General features: G+C 41.9%; 1 protein-coding gene across 2 annotated transcripts in view; it reads right to left on the reverse strand.

Moving 5' to 3' along the window:
• CHCHD3 (coiled-coil-helix-coiled-coil-helix domain containing 3) overlaps positions 1-12881 on the reverse strand; it is a 272956-nt gene extending 260075 nt beyond the window's left edge. The window contains exons 1-2 of one of the 2 annotated variants that reach the window (XM_059711819.1): positions 12616-12881; positions 999-1086 (exon numbers count right to left, since the gene is read on the reverse strand). In XM_059711819.1, coding sequence (XP_059567802.1) covers positions 999-1086; positions 12616-12696 — 169 coding nt within the window. In that variant the 5' untranslated portion in view covers positions 12697-12881. The remainder of the gene's footprint in view (positions 1-998; positions 1087-12615) is intronic. The other variant, XM_059711820.1, reaches the window with a different exon arrangement.
• Between the last annotated feature and the right edge of the window lie 2383 nt (positions 12882-15264).

Raw genomic sequence — 15264 nt, forward strand, 5'->3', positions numbered from 1 at the left:
AAAGAAGGGGTTTCCAGCCAGGAGGGAGTGGTCACGTTCTATCCAACATTAATGAACTGTAAAGCCTTCCTAATGCTCCCACTAAACGAGAAGTTTCAAAGGGGCAGGAACTATTTCTTCTCTATCTTGGTACCTTCTGCTGTAAACATATCAGAAGCTGAATTCATGGTTACAACTTCATGACTATGAAAAGTGAATGGCATTTGGACAGCATGTCACTTTTCTCAATGTATTTCTGTCTGTAGCCAGATTTACCACACAACCCCTAATAAACACAGAAAAATCTCATTTAGTCCACAATTAACCATCCTGACTATTTTCTCATTGCCACTTCATCAATAAACCACATGTCCATTCATTGGATTGGGCAACAAGAACAGTGCCACACACAGCAGGTGCTCGATAAATATTAGCTGGATGAGCAGATGCATCAGGTAGGGGAGAGGAAAGGAAAGAGAAATACTCACTTATCCTGCATGATCCACAGATAAAATGAGGCTTAAAATTCCCTATGTATTTCATTTAACACCATATTTTCATCAATAATTAAGACTATAAAGAAATAGACTGTTTATAAACTTAGAAAATAAATGCATTAGAAAATAAACTCATGGGAGATAGTTCACAATTTGGAAACAGTAAATCAATACTTTCTAAATTGATTTTTTTAATAAATATTTACTATTCAATCTCTAATATCTCTGTAAATAATCCACTTTACACAAAAAAAAGATAACGAACTAACCTTCCAAAGACTAACAGAGGGTTCAGGAGCTGAACGAGAAAAAAAAAATTCCAAAACACTGTTTGAAAGCAGACTCTTCTACTTTTAGTTCAAAACATTTAAAAGAAACCCTGACCTGATGTCTAATATTCCCTAGAAAAAGCACATCCAGATAACTAAAGAGAGACGGGCCAAAGATCTTGATTGTCGAATGAATTTTTACAACTTCTGATTTGTCTACCAGAAACATTCTAATATTAAAGTTCTGAAATACCTGAGGCACCATAAGCACCAGAATATCGGTGAGACTTCGAGCCTGATGGAGATGTTTCCTTCATACGATCAATCACATTTTCCGAAAGCTGAAAAAGCAACAAAATAAAATCAATTATAAAAGAGCAAGAAAGAGAGCAGTACAGCACATCCAAGTAATTTAATCATCCATACCAATACATAATGAATGGCCCAAAGAAATTAGGCTAAATCTAATAGCTATAAAACTAAAAGCAAGTAAGAACAGTTTTAAGATTTCAAGATGCACCCCACAGCACTACTTTTTATTTCTTCTAATGCACTGCTAATTGCTCATTATAAATAACTTCTCCTCATTTTATACTGTGCACTAAATGGTAACCTCTGAGAAAATGCAAGCCATCAGAACTCCTTCAACTTGCTTCCCCCAATCCTACAAATTAATGTATGCATGCAATGCGCCTTAGCTCCTTCCTTCCCTCCAGTTCCAAAGGAAATGGTCTGGTCCTCCCTCCTGTTCAAGACTAACCACAATCAGTCTTCAACAGATCTTATTATGCACCAACTATGTGCCAGGAACTAAGCTAGACTTTAGGTACTCAGCAATTACCAAGTTGCTTAAAGTAAAGAAGAAATAGGAAATCATTAGACATCCTATATAATAAAAGGCTAATATGCAAATAGACCAAATGGCAGAACAACCGGTCACTATGATGCACACTGACCACCAGGGGGCAGACCAGTGGTCAACGCAGGAGCTGCCCCCTGGTGGTCAGTGCACTCCCACAGGGGGAATGCCACTCTGTCAGAAGCTGGGCTCACAGGTGGCTAGCACAGCGGCAGTGGCGGAAGCCTCTCCCGCCTCCGTGCAGCCCTAAGGATGTATGACTGCCAGCCTAGGCCTGCTCCCTCAGTCAGTCTGACATCCCCCGAGGGCTCCTGGACTGCAAGAGGGTGCAGGCCGGGCTGAGGGACCCCACCCCCCACCCCCCAGTGCACAAATCTCGTGCACCAGGTCTCTAGTTTAAATATAATATGAAGCGTGCTACTCAAGACAGATGGTCTGTGATGAAGTACTCAAAAAGCGTAATGGGTGGGGCATCTAGGTAGGCTTTGGGAGTGTGGCTGGGCATGGGGCTGGGAAGGCTGAATAGGACTTAGAAAGAGGAGTAGGATAAGAGTACTCCAAAAGGAAGGAATAACAAATAGGCAGTTGGCAATAGGGCGCAGGCTCTAAGGAACACTCAGGTTAGAAGATTTGAGTCATCATCCCTCAGTTCTATCATATCATCCCTTTTCATTTTCTTTATAGCACTTACCATTATCTGATGGTTTCTCGTTTACAGCCTGCCTTTCACACTAGAAAGAAAGCTCCATGAAAGCAAGGATGTGGCTATCCTGTCTACTATGTTATCCCCAGAGCCTCAATAAGCCTGGTTAACTGAATAAATGGTTAAATAAATGAATGGAACAATATGAATGAATAAAACAATGGCTGAAGCAGGAAGCTGGAGAGGGGGCTTAGTGAGAGAAGATGGAAAGAGGATTATGTTTGAATACTCTTAGTAAGCCCTTCAAGTTAAGGAGTTTGAACTTGATCCCGGGGCAGACTGGGCACTACTGGAGGATTTAAGCAGGGTAATGACACAATCAGACTGACATTTTCAAAAGATCACTCTAGCTACAGTGTATAGAACAGATTGAACAGGGACAAGAACAGAAGCAGGAGGACCAATTAAGAAGCCATTAAGCATATGCCCATACAAAGACGAGCACAGGAATGCTCACAGCATCATTATTCATAATAGCAAGAGTGAAAACAAACAAATGTCCATCTACTGGTGAATGGATAAACAAAACATTATATTTCCATACCATGGAATACAATTCAGCAATAAAAAGAAATGAAGTTCTGATATATGCTACAACATAGAAAAAACTAGAAGAGAATTAAAGTGAAGGAAGCCAGACACAAAAGGCCTCAGATCGTCTAATTCCATTTCTATGAACTACCCAGAAAAGGCAACTGGATTTAGACAGAAAGTAGATAAATGGTTGCCTAAGGCTGGGGTGGGAGTGGGGATTAACTGTAAATAGGCATGAGAGAACTTACTGGGGTGAAGAAAATGTTCTAAAACTAAATTGTGGTGATAGCTGCACAACTTTGTAAATTTATTAGCATGTGCTGTATACAGAAAACAGATAAATTTAATAATAGGTAAATTATCTATATATCTATATATATAAAAGCCTAAGTGACCATTACGACTGGATGACTGGACAACCAGATGACCAGCCAGTAGCTATGATGCGCACTGACCACCTCCAGCGGCAGGCCAATCTCCCACGGTCCCTCCCCCAACCCCCTCCTGGCTGGCCCCGATCAGCCCCAATCGGGACTGGGTGAGATGGCCCCAATTGGCCCCGATCACTGGCCAGGCAAGGAACTCCCCCCCCCCCACCCCTCGTGCACAAATTCGTGCACTGGGCCTCTAGTACCATGATTAAGTTGTTTTGGGGAAAAAAAACAAAAAACTATTATGGCAATCCAGGAAGAACACATCCAAAAGATATTTAGAATTCAGCACAGCTAACATTCACTGGGTGCTTACTGTGTGCCAGGCACAGCCAGCTTAAATAACTCGCCCTGGGTTTTACAGTTCACTAGGAGTGAAACCAGGATTCAAACCCAGAAATCCTGAATCTCAAGGTCACACTCCGAAACCCCGTTCCATGCCAGACTCAGTGTCTGACTAGGTGTGGGAGTGAAGCAGAAGTCACCAAGCATGACGCCCAGGGTTCTGGGTCAAGTAAATGGGTGGTCCCCTCCTGAACCCTCAAAGACCTGCTTCCAATTTCCCTTCCCTAACCCAATACAGCAGTGAAAGTGTTCTGGTAAAAGTCACCACTGATCACACAAATAACCTTTATGTTTATATTTCTATAAAAAAAATCTTTTCTATTTATAAAGCACTTCATTTAGGTGGGTTCCCTTTAGCATCTAACACCTTCGGTAACTCCCTCTTCTGGGAACCCCTCCCTTGGCTTTTCTGGCATCCCACTGCCTGGCTGTGCTAGGACTCTGGCCACATCTTATCTCTTTTGTGGGCGTCCTCTCCCTGCCTACCCTTAAATACCAGAGGGGCCCATACCCTGCTCTTTACCTTCATTTTCTTCTCACTCTAGTGCTCTTGCTGGTACTCTCATTCACTCTTTACTTTTAACTGTTATTGATAATGAATAAATTCTAAATCCATTATCTCCAGCCAAGACCTGTATCCCAGAAGACAAACTATACATCGAATTGCTTTTTGGACACCTCCCCTTCAGACTACAAGCAGTCCAACTGAACATGTTGCAAATTAAATTGGTGCTCACCAAAAATCTCCTCTTGCATTCTTAATCTCATTAATGAGACCACTTCCATAGAATTTCCTAAATCAAAACGTAGGACAGTCCTCGACTCTTCTCTCTCCCTCATTCTTAGCCATGACTTCCTAAGCCCCTAAATATTTAATGAATCCATTATCTCCTTTCCAATCCCGTGTCCCTTGCTCTAATTCATGGCACCATTGATAATCCTCCTAAAATACAAACCTGATTACATCACTCCCTGCTTCAAATCCTGCAAGTTACCTTCTGTCAACAGGAAATTCCAAATTCTTTGCATGGTGTTGAAGACTTCCTCATCATCTAGTTTTATGGCCTAACTCTCCAACCTCAACTTCCATAGCTTTTCCGGTAATACTTCGAACCCTGTTCTCCACCCATACCGGCTTCTTGTTTATTGCCTTCTCTTTGCCTTTACACACACCTACCTGCCTTTGCCCCTCCCTGGCACCTTGGGAGGGAATCACCTTTCCAAAAATCCAGTTCAAAAATCCCAACACCTTCTCTCACCAGTTTCCCATTCCATCCCAACACTGCCTAACCAAAGCTACCTTCCCTGTGTCCCACCCTGCACAAATATCCAACAGGCCTTTCCACAAAATTGTGAGTTCCTATATATTATGTTCACTAGGCCAAGTACTAATTGAGGTCCTTGGGATACATCAGTGAACAAAATAGTTTCTACCTAAACAGTTATTTACATCTCAGGATCTAAAGCAGAATGATGGCGAGACAATAAAGGAAAAGACCACAGCTCTAAAGGAAAACCCCATGACTCCTTCCCTGGGAGAGAAATAGAAAGGAGAGCGCCAGGGGACTTTCTATTTGAAGATGCCAGGGCTAGGTGCATCTTTTCCAACAACCGAAAGCCACTGAGACTGCTGCTGAAACTCCCCTGCAAAGCTGAAATACATCTTGGGAAAAACCCTTTAAGACTGACTCCAATCCTCTCAAGATATATATATATATATATATATATATATATATATATAGAGAGAGAGAGAGAGAGAGAGAGAGAGAGAGAGAGAGAGAGAGATCGATCCTGAGTAACATCAGGACCACAAGCAGTAACCCCCAACCTCTACTCCAGTGCTTTCTCCACTATTAAACAATGCACTCCTTCAATCCCACATGATAAAATAAAACTATCACCACTTCCTCTCAAGGAGATAAAATAAACCTTAAGTTTTAGAGTCATAAAGCTAGTTTAATTGCTATATCATGTACTATATAATATATATTATACAAATATAGTATGTTATACAATGTATGTTTATAGTATATATGTATTTATAGTATATTTTACTATATTGTGTTATATACTATACTATATACTACAATGTACAATATATACTATAAACTACATATCTAATATAGTTTGTGTTTAAAGCTAATATATATATATAAAGCTAATATGACAAATATAATTTTATATTTGAATTTATATATCTCATGTCAAAGTCAAAGAACTACAACTACACTATAGATGTATATACTAGTATATATAGTTAAGCTAATCAGAGGTGCATGTGCTTGCTAAAAATCAAGCACTAGCTATACACCCTCACCTGTATTGGAGACAAGCCACCATAGTTCTAAATACCACTTCATCTTCGTCTCACCAAAATCCAAGCCTTGCCATTGTCTATTGCTGCTTTCAAAACGAATGCTACAAAAAATCCTCCAACCCCCAAATCAGCCTCAAAAGTACCATTCTTTAAGAGTAAAATAAAAAGCTTGCCCAGAACAAAGGGAAAAAACACTGGCCACCTATTAGCTACAACCAGCCTAGAGAGGCACCTCCATGGGCCTCACTGTCCTCTTATGAAAACTGGAAATAATGCCGACGTCTGGAGTTACAGGAAGGATAACAGGTGCATCGAAAACTCTAACGTGCTCCACAAATATTTGGCAATTACCAATACAGCTCCAGTCACTGGGATTTCAACTGAGCCTTCCTCTTGGTTTCCTCTCATCGGCTCAGCCTGAGTTGTGTTCTAAGCTCCTGCTCTATGGCATACAGAAGAAAAGGCTGCTAGCCATTGCATTGAGTTCTGGGATAGCATAGAAGGTGCTAATTGTTCCTTATCTATGCTCTCTGTGTAGTAAAAGTGCAATGTCTCTTTCAGCCTAATCACTAATTATTTCTTGTTTTCATTTTTGTCAAAAATAAACTGTTTACTTAAATGTCAAATTCAGAATATTTCCAACTATGGTCTTTGGTTATGTTTTTTAAGTAAATTTATAAGCATGTCCTTCAAAGGAGCACACTTCATTTTTTGAGTTGATAAACATGCTGTAGGGTTGCCTTATTGAGAGTCAACCTCTTTTTTGTTGTTACTGTTCTTAAAATCATTCCTAAGTGCATTCTCGGGTCTTTCGCTGGGAGCAGCAATGGCAGCCTCCCACTGACTTACCCTCTCCCCAGTCCACTCACAGCTTCGTGGATACAAGCAAGAGCCATGTTATCCTTTGGATCTCAAGTTAATACCTGCTGAGCTGACCTTCCAGACCTGCACACTCACCTGCTCCCCTCTGTGGACTGTGGTACTCACTGTGAAGCAGCTGCCAAGATTTAGAGATGCTGGCCAGGGTTATACACACAACATGCAGCTACAGAACAGCTCTTCTTTGTGATTGAAACTGACCCAAAATGGAGGTCAAAAGTACAACATAAGCTTCTGCAAGAGCCGGATAAGCAGCTTCTGTATGAGACGCAACTTCTTTAGGAAACACCTTTGCTTACAGAGAACTTTCCATAAAGGTCTACAGCTGCTGTACCTGGTTTCCAGACATCTCTGGACTCTCCACCAAGGCAAATACCAAGTGCGACTTACAGAAACTATTTGTAGCAAAGAATGGTGAAATAACCCACATATACTCATACACATTAATGCTAGAATTATGCTCTGAGGTCCATGGATTCAGGAGTCTATGGATTAATACTTCAATGGTATGCAAAATGGTCTGCTTATTGCATTGTTCTGGGCAGAGTCACAGCTTACAGGTGTACAGCAATCTATGAATGAACAGAAGTTAAGAACCACTGTTCTAATGTAGGGAGAAGAGAAGCAGGCCTGCCCGCACAGCAGAATTCAGTCCCCTGACTTTGGTTATCCACCCTGTTCTCTATTGCTCCGGGAAACAAATCTAAGTAAATGGGGCTGGCCAATTTTGGGTTTGTACTGCTCACCACACCATGTGCTCCAGGAAGAGGAAAATATGTGTCTCTTCTATGGTCTCCGCACTCATCTCTTCCCACCCACCTTGACTGTTCTTATCAAAAATTCGCACAAATACACCACCCACCAACCCAGAATCCAGTATTTCTCAGGAACAGGAGACTGGATGAGATAGATTAAAAAAAAAAAAAAAAAGTATTTCTACTTCCAAGGAACAGAGTAGAAGGAGAAAGAGACTCCTTTAAGTTGCCATTCTCTAAGACGGAGAGTTAGAACCACATGAGGCAGAACCATTCAAACCTTCACCTGTGCAATAGTTTTTCTCATCTTCTTCCAGATGTCTTATCAAATCGATTAAAGGACTCAGACCCATTTTCTCACTTGGTCTTCCTTCCATGCAGCATAGGTCATTTTCTGTGAGAGTACCGGTTTTCTTTACAATTACCATTTTAAGACATAGGCTCCAAAAATTGCCATTATTTTTTGTGAGAAATTACTCCCAAATACTTACCTATGGGCATGGGAGGAGGGGAAATGCCATTTATATAATGTAATTTTCAGCTTATGTTTGTAGGTTGTAATTTTTAGCTTAGGTGTGCAGTTTGTAGGTTGTATTTCTTTGTATTTGTTATTAGTGGGAAATGTGAACTTCTACAGTCTGTATAACATCCAGAAAGCTGAACATGGTACAATGCCCAAGGGACTCATGGAAAGGAACCAATCATCTACCAGTTAACTGGTTACCGGGACAACACGCCTTAACATTCCAGTGACTGACTGGATTTGCAGCTTCTATTAATGTACTCTCTCCAGGAGCCTCAAGAACATCCATATGAAATAACCTCTTCATTCAGAGCAGCGGTTCTCAACCTGTGGGTCATGACCCCTTTGGCGGTCGAACGACCCTTTCACAGGGGTCGCCTAAGACCATCCTGCATAGCAGATATTTACATGAAGATTCATAACAGTAACAACATTACAGTTATGCAGTAGCAACGAAAATAATTTTATGGTTGGGTCACAACATGAGGAACTGTATTTAAAGGGCCAGAAGGTTGAGAACCACTGATTTAGAGGCTCTCCACTGTCAGAGCTTCCTAAAGCACTAGTTGTGTCCCATGTAAGTAAGCAGAGTACCAGCTCCTGTGAATCTCAGCTTGCAACTTCAAGGCCAGGTGCAGAGATTAGCTTATGCCTGGAAAGCATGATAAATATTAGTTTGAAAGTGATATTCATTGAAGTTGACATTTGCTCTGGAAGGGTTCACTCACAGCTCTGATGTTTCAGATAAACTTGTGAAAGACTGAGCAGAGGCACACTTGCCAAGCAGGCCCAGCAGGTGCTCAGAAAAATCCTATTAAACACATGCAACATAATAAAAGTGCTTGGTCTTTTTTATCACACGAAATTTATTTTAGACTTGCAGAGGAGGGCAAGGCAGGAGGGTGGCCTTTCATCCAGCCTGTAAATTATTTCAGATTCAAAGTTAGAATCAGGTGTAAGAACACGGGTTATTTTATGGAAGTGTGGGGAAAGCTATCAATTACTAAGAATAAAGAAAGAAAAAAACAAGACCTTAGATATACCATGAAAATAACACCTGATAGGTGAGAAGAAACTTTAAACTTAAAATTATAAGTAGGTCCTTTAATTCCTAGCTATTGAAGCAAGAAAAATCTAGGAAACATGATCTATTAATAAACCACACTAGCCCTGGCCAGTGTGGTTCAGTTGGTTGAGCAGCATCCTGTGCACCAAAAGGTCTCCAGTTTGATTCCTGGTCAGGGCACAGGCCCAGACTGCAGGTTCGATCCCCAGTCAATCAAGGTGCATACAGGAGGCAACAGATAGATGTTTTTCTCTCACATTGATGTTTCTGTCTCTCCCTCCCCACTACCTTCCTCCCAAAAAAAAAAAAAAAAAATCAATAAAAACGTATTTTAAAATAACTAAACACAGCCTATTACCCAAAGCCTCCTGTTGCTTACTAAATGTTACTCCTTGTATATTACGATAAATGAAGATGAAATTAGTATCCTTATTAGTGGAACACAGAATTGGTTTTCCTGCAGTGACCGAGTCTGCTGAACTGTTGTACACTCTCATTTCTATGTGTGTTGCCATAAATGTTTGACAATCGGGCAAATTTGGAAAGTTTTCTTCAGCCAAGTTGAACTAGCCTATCTTCAATTCAACAGTGACGTTTGGGCCTCATCAGCACCACGTTTCCATCACCTAAAGACAGTGACAAACATAAAACTGGCATTGTTGCTTATCCTTCCCCATACCTCGGGGAGAGGAGATGACTGTTTCAAGCTAAGTATAATATAATTAGCTGAAAACATCTAAAAACACCAAGACAACTGTCACACAGGCAATCCGTTGCAGAACTCGCTTTCCTAGTCCACACCTCTTCAGGTGTGCCTGTGGGAGCACAATATATTCTTACTTTTACCTATTATTTTAAGTTCATATCCGTTTACCTATCCATCCTCTGATCAGCTCTTGCTACAGCTACTACTCATATAAGTACCAAACGCTCTCAAAGTACTAGACACTGTGCTAGATGCTTACATACATTATGTCAAATTCTCACAAGCAGCACTGGATACCTAAGTATCACAATTAGGCTGCATTCTCCAGATGGACTGAACAGGGAAACACATCCAAAGTGGCCTGTCCAGGGCCACACAGTGAAGTGAGAGGCAGAGCTAGGACCAAACCCAGGTCTGCCTGGTTCTGCAGCCCATGCTCTTTCCACAAAACCACACAGCATTGCGGAAGAACCTTAGAATATTAGGTGTGGAAGGAACCCTACACAACAGCTGCCGTTTATTAAAAATCCACGACGTGCCACGTGCTCTCAATACCTTACCTGATCTTCTTACCACAATCGCGTAGTGCTGGTTCAGGATAATGAAACAAGAACAAATATGAGACTTGTCCAAGGCTGTAGGTTGGTAAACGCCTAATATGAAATTTAAACTGAGGTCTATTTAATTCCAAGTTGGTGTTCTTTTGACCAAGACCTCGAAAAAAATCACAGTGGCCCCTTAGTACTCAACAATTCAACAGCGTGCTATTTTTAGAGGAAACTGCGATGGGCTGAGTACGGCCACAAGAAACTTATGGTGCCACTAAACTCACAGGATTTCAAACCTGGAAGAGATTAGAGACCGTAGTGCTGTCCTCAAGCCCCATCATTTTGCAGATGAGAAAACTGAAGGTCAGAGAGATTGCAAATCATCCTTGAAAAAAGGATTTGAAGCAACAGGGAGAACACTGAAAGGCCATTCCAGGTGAAGGGTATATACTGCAGAAAAGCAAGCACAGAGGTCAAATGAGCATGGTGTGTGCTTGAACCAGAATAGATAACACATACCCTGCAAGAAAAAATAAATAAGACACCTCCATTAAGTTGAGTGCCCAAAGGAAATAGCTCCTTTTGTGTAAAAAAAAAAAAAAAAAAAAAAATTAAGTTTAAAAATAAAAGGCTTTTCTAGTCCATCTTCCCATTTTGATCTAATGCCTATCCCTACTATCACACTTATTTAACTTTACCTAATATTTGACAAGTATCTCTGTGCTGTAGCCAAATTCTCTTTTGATTTTGTTTGTTGCCATTACCGTGTCTGTACTAGAGTATGTGAACATGGATTTATACATTTTTCTACCCAGTGTCTTCTCACCCAAAACTTACTTTGCTTTTCCTTGCTTTTATTTCTTTCCTACCCTTTGGCTTAGAACACTCAATGCCTAAAGGCAAGATTAAACAAATCTCTGTATAAAACTCAGAGTTTACAGTAATTGTTATTTTACTCCAAATGGTACCAATTAAACCACAAAAGCTCAAAGAATACAGCCTCTGACATCTTATTTTAAAATGTGGTTATGCCATTAATTAAGATGCTATAAAGAAATGCTGGTCACAGACCAAAAATGGAGTTCAACAGTCTGAGTTTCTGTAAAGAAGACTTTAATAAAATTCTTCTCAAGGTTAACAGTTTCAGAGTAAAAAGTTTTTAAACACTTTAAAGTACTCAATAAGTTTTATTTCCTAATCACAAACGCTAAGAATTAACACACATAATTCACTTATGCTGGGTGTGCAATAACAGAGGAAGAAAAGTAAAAACGATTATAAAACTCTCTGAAGTCAAAGTGCTTCCTTTCACTAGAGTCAGGCAGACTTCCACAAATGTGAGGCTCCAAGTTCAGGTGCAGGGGAGAAGTTAGCGCTGGGACACTGCCACCCTGGAGAAAAATCAAGTTCCCAGCTTATGTATCAAGCACATGGCTGGGGGCATTTAAAAACTCCCTACAATGTCTGGGTGGGAGCTGACGGCGTTCCTTCCAGTGGCCTGAAAAACTGCAATCCTATCTCCAGCCCTATCAGGCTGGCAGGCACCGGTCCTGAAGCAACTGGGCCTCGTCCAGAACCAAGGCCTGACGGGCCACAGAGGAGGTGCCTTGGAAAGACGAGATGTCGAGTGAAATGGAAGGAGGGAGAAGCCAAAAGTCACCTGAGGCCAAAAAAAGTCTCTGATGGATGGGTGTGTGGGTGTGTATGTGCTGGGGAAATGGGTGGCATGAGATAAAGAGTACTAAATGACAGAACAAATAAAGGGTTCCTTAAAAATGCCACTTGGCCCCAAGAGAGGTAATGTGGGCAGTGCACAAGCAAGGTCCGGGTCCTGAACCCAGAAGAAATAAGACGAGCCCCATTTCACAGACGGGTACAGTGAGGCAGGGGTTTCAAATTAAGCCCCACAACGAGTGATCAATGCAGTCAACACTATACTGCAAGCCTCTGGAGGATCTAAATCAACCTGGCACTCCCCACCCAGCCAGCCAGCAGTGCTCAGCACTTGGCACACAACCGGATCACAGCTCTGAATGAACGTCCCAAGTCTTGAAACTTCAAGCTTCTTTGCAGAAAACTCGGCTTCGGGCCGGACAACACTGGGGGCCTGGACGAGGGGAACTAGGCTGAGCGGGTCCCGGGAAGGTCGATGGTTTGGGGTCCGAGTCCGAGTACTGGCCCTCCGCCCGCCCACTGTCACTCACCCGGATGCCCTTCACCACGGTGATGTTCTCATTCTCGTCCGCCTCGAAGGTGACCCGGCGTGTGCTGGAGGCCCCGCCCATGGCTGCTTCTGTCCCTGCAGAGCCCTAGCGCGGACCCCCGAGCACTTCAGGCCCCACGCGCACACACGCGCGTGGACGTACCCGGACGCTTGCCTCGCACGGCGAGGGCAAGGCCACGACCCCAAGAAGCAAGGAGAAGGCGCGGGCCCTCAGCTCCCACCTCCTCCGGTCACGCTCCACAACGAAATGCCTCCGGTTGGTGGGAGATACAAACGGCCCGCCTCTACTCTGAAGGGACACCCAGATTGGTTGTTCCGGACCCGGATGCTATGGCAACAGGTGGTGTTTGACAGGGTTTCCGGAGCCCCTGGGTATACTGGGAATTGTAGTCTCGATCTGGCGCCAGAGGTGCCGGGACAACTCGCCCATAATCTGGAGAGTGCAAGGGGAGTGTGGCATTCTGGGAGTTGTGGTCCTCACTGCCCCAAAGGCTTCTTACGGGGCAACTTCCCAAGAAGTTCATTCTACTAGTAACTACTGTCAACATAAGAAACATCCAAACCTGTAGGAATTTTTATGACTTTATTTGAGCCAAACTGACGACAGCCCCTGGGAAACAAAATCTCAACAGAGTGAGGAAATGCTCAGGAGAATGACAATTTTGCAGTTTATTTTACACATTATAATCAAAGGAGGAGGTGTAAGGAGGGTACATGAAATTCATTAGTGGTAGATTAGGGAGGTGGGAGAAAGCAAAGAGAGGAAATGTCTGGGACTGGATAATGAGCCAAATGAAGACATAAATACTTCTTTTCATCAGTGCATACAGGATAGTTAACATTTACAGCACATAGAGATGGTATCAGGGAACAGGGTAACATTGAGGGGCTCTGTGATCTCCTGCTCTGGTGGGAGATGGTGCCCTTAGAGGTCTGGAAAAGAGGGGGATTACACTAACATTCCAAAGGTATGTTATCCTAGATGCAAAAAAGACAGTAGACAGGCTCAGTTAGGGTAAAGATTTACCTTTGTCAAGGAAGATAGTGCCCTACGACATAACTATCCACATGACTCGATTTTAGTTAAGAAGATTTACTTTCAGACCATCTTATGTGGTTACTTGAAGTCCCTGAGTTTGTGAAGTCCACCATGCAGGCCTCCCCTGAGCACATCCGGTTTAGTAAGTGGCCCACACTACTATCTTCAGTATCTCTCAACATTAAAAAGCAGTCAGCCACAACACAGCGTGCCATCCTCTTCTTCCAAAGATACCACCAAAAAGCAGTAACATTTTCCATCTCCAATTATGCGCTGATTTATTGCTCCTGGAGTCTGTAAGACAGAGGCTGTTTTTTTCATCTCGGTATTCCTAATCAGTAGCAGGGTATTGGATTTATTATTGCACATCATCATTTTGTTACTTTCGACATACATGTATGCAAATTGTATTGTGCTCCTTTGCAGTTCTGAGACGACATGCTATTTTGTACGAGTTCTCAAGTTGTACAATATGTTTTAACCTTCGTTCTACAGGGAAGTAAAAATCCCAGAAATGGTGTCTTTTGTTTCTTTGGGACCTCCCCTCCACAAACAACACCCTTTACGCTTATTACCCCAATAGTACAGCACTTCTTGGAGGTTCTACATAAAACAGGTGCTCAAGAAATTCTTACCAAAATAATCAATTACAAAGGAAAGAGTTCCTTGGGAAATACAGAGACAAAGGAACCACTATATATTTTAACTACATTTATTTCCTTATAATATTAAATGTGTTCATTCAACCAAATACATATGATGAAGGCTAATCATGAATTATAGTGTCTTCACTTTTTATGACACAGAAACATGTAAATGGTCTTATCAAGTAATCTAAAAGTACTTTAGAGATGCAATACAGTATTTTTAACTATAGTGGATCTTGAAGTCCTCATCACAAGAAAAAAATTGAAACTATGTATGAAGACAGATGTTAGCTAGATTTATTGTGATGATCATTTCACAATATATACAAGTATGGACTCATGATGTTGTATACCTGAAACTAATGTGTAAATGTCAATTATACATCAATTAAAAATAAAATAAATAAAAATGCTTTAGGCCTTAGTGTGGCTCAGTTGGTTGAGCATCTTCCTGTGCACTCACAGGTCGCCATTTGGATTCTTGGTCAGGGCATGTGTCTGATTTTTTTGGGCTTGATCCCCAGTCAGAATGCGTGTAGGGATGGAGAGAGGGAAGCTGATTGATGTTTCTCTCTCTCTCTCCACCTCTCTTTTCCTCTCTCTCAAAAAAAATTCAATAAATACATATTTTTAAAAATTACTTTAGAATTCATAATCTATTACAACCAACAAACAACAAAGAAAACTTCTGAGTTTTTAAAAAAAAAAAAAAAAAAAGATATATTCTTCTTATTAAAAAACTAGAGGCCCGGTGCACAAAAATTTGTGCACTCAGGGGGGCAGGGGAGGTCCCTCAGCCCGGCCTGTGCCCTCTCGCAGTCTGGGACCCCTCGGGAGATAACAACCTGCTGGCTTAGGCCTGCTCCCAGGTGGCAGAGGGCAGGCCCAATCCCTAGGTGCAGCCCCTGGTCGGGCTCAGAGCAGGGCCGATTGGGGAGTTGGG

The sequence above is a fragment of the Myotis daubentonii genome, chromosome 10 (assembly GCF_963259705.1).
Source record: "Myotis daubentonii chromosome 10, mMyoDau2.1, whole genome shotgun sequence".
NCBI lineage: Eukaryota > Metazoa > Chordata > Mammalia > Chiroptera > Vespertilionidae > Myotis > Myotis daubentonii.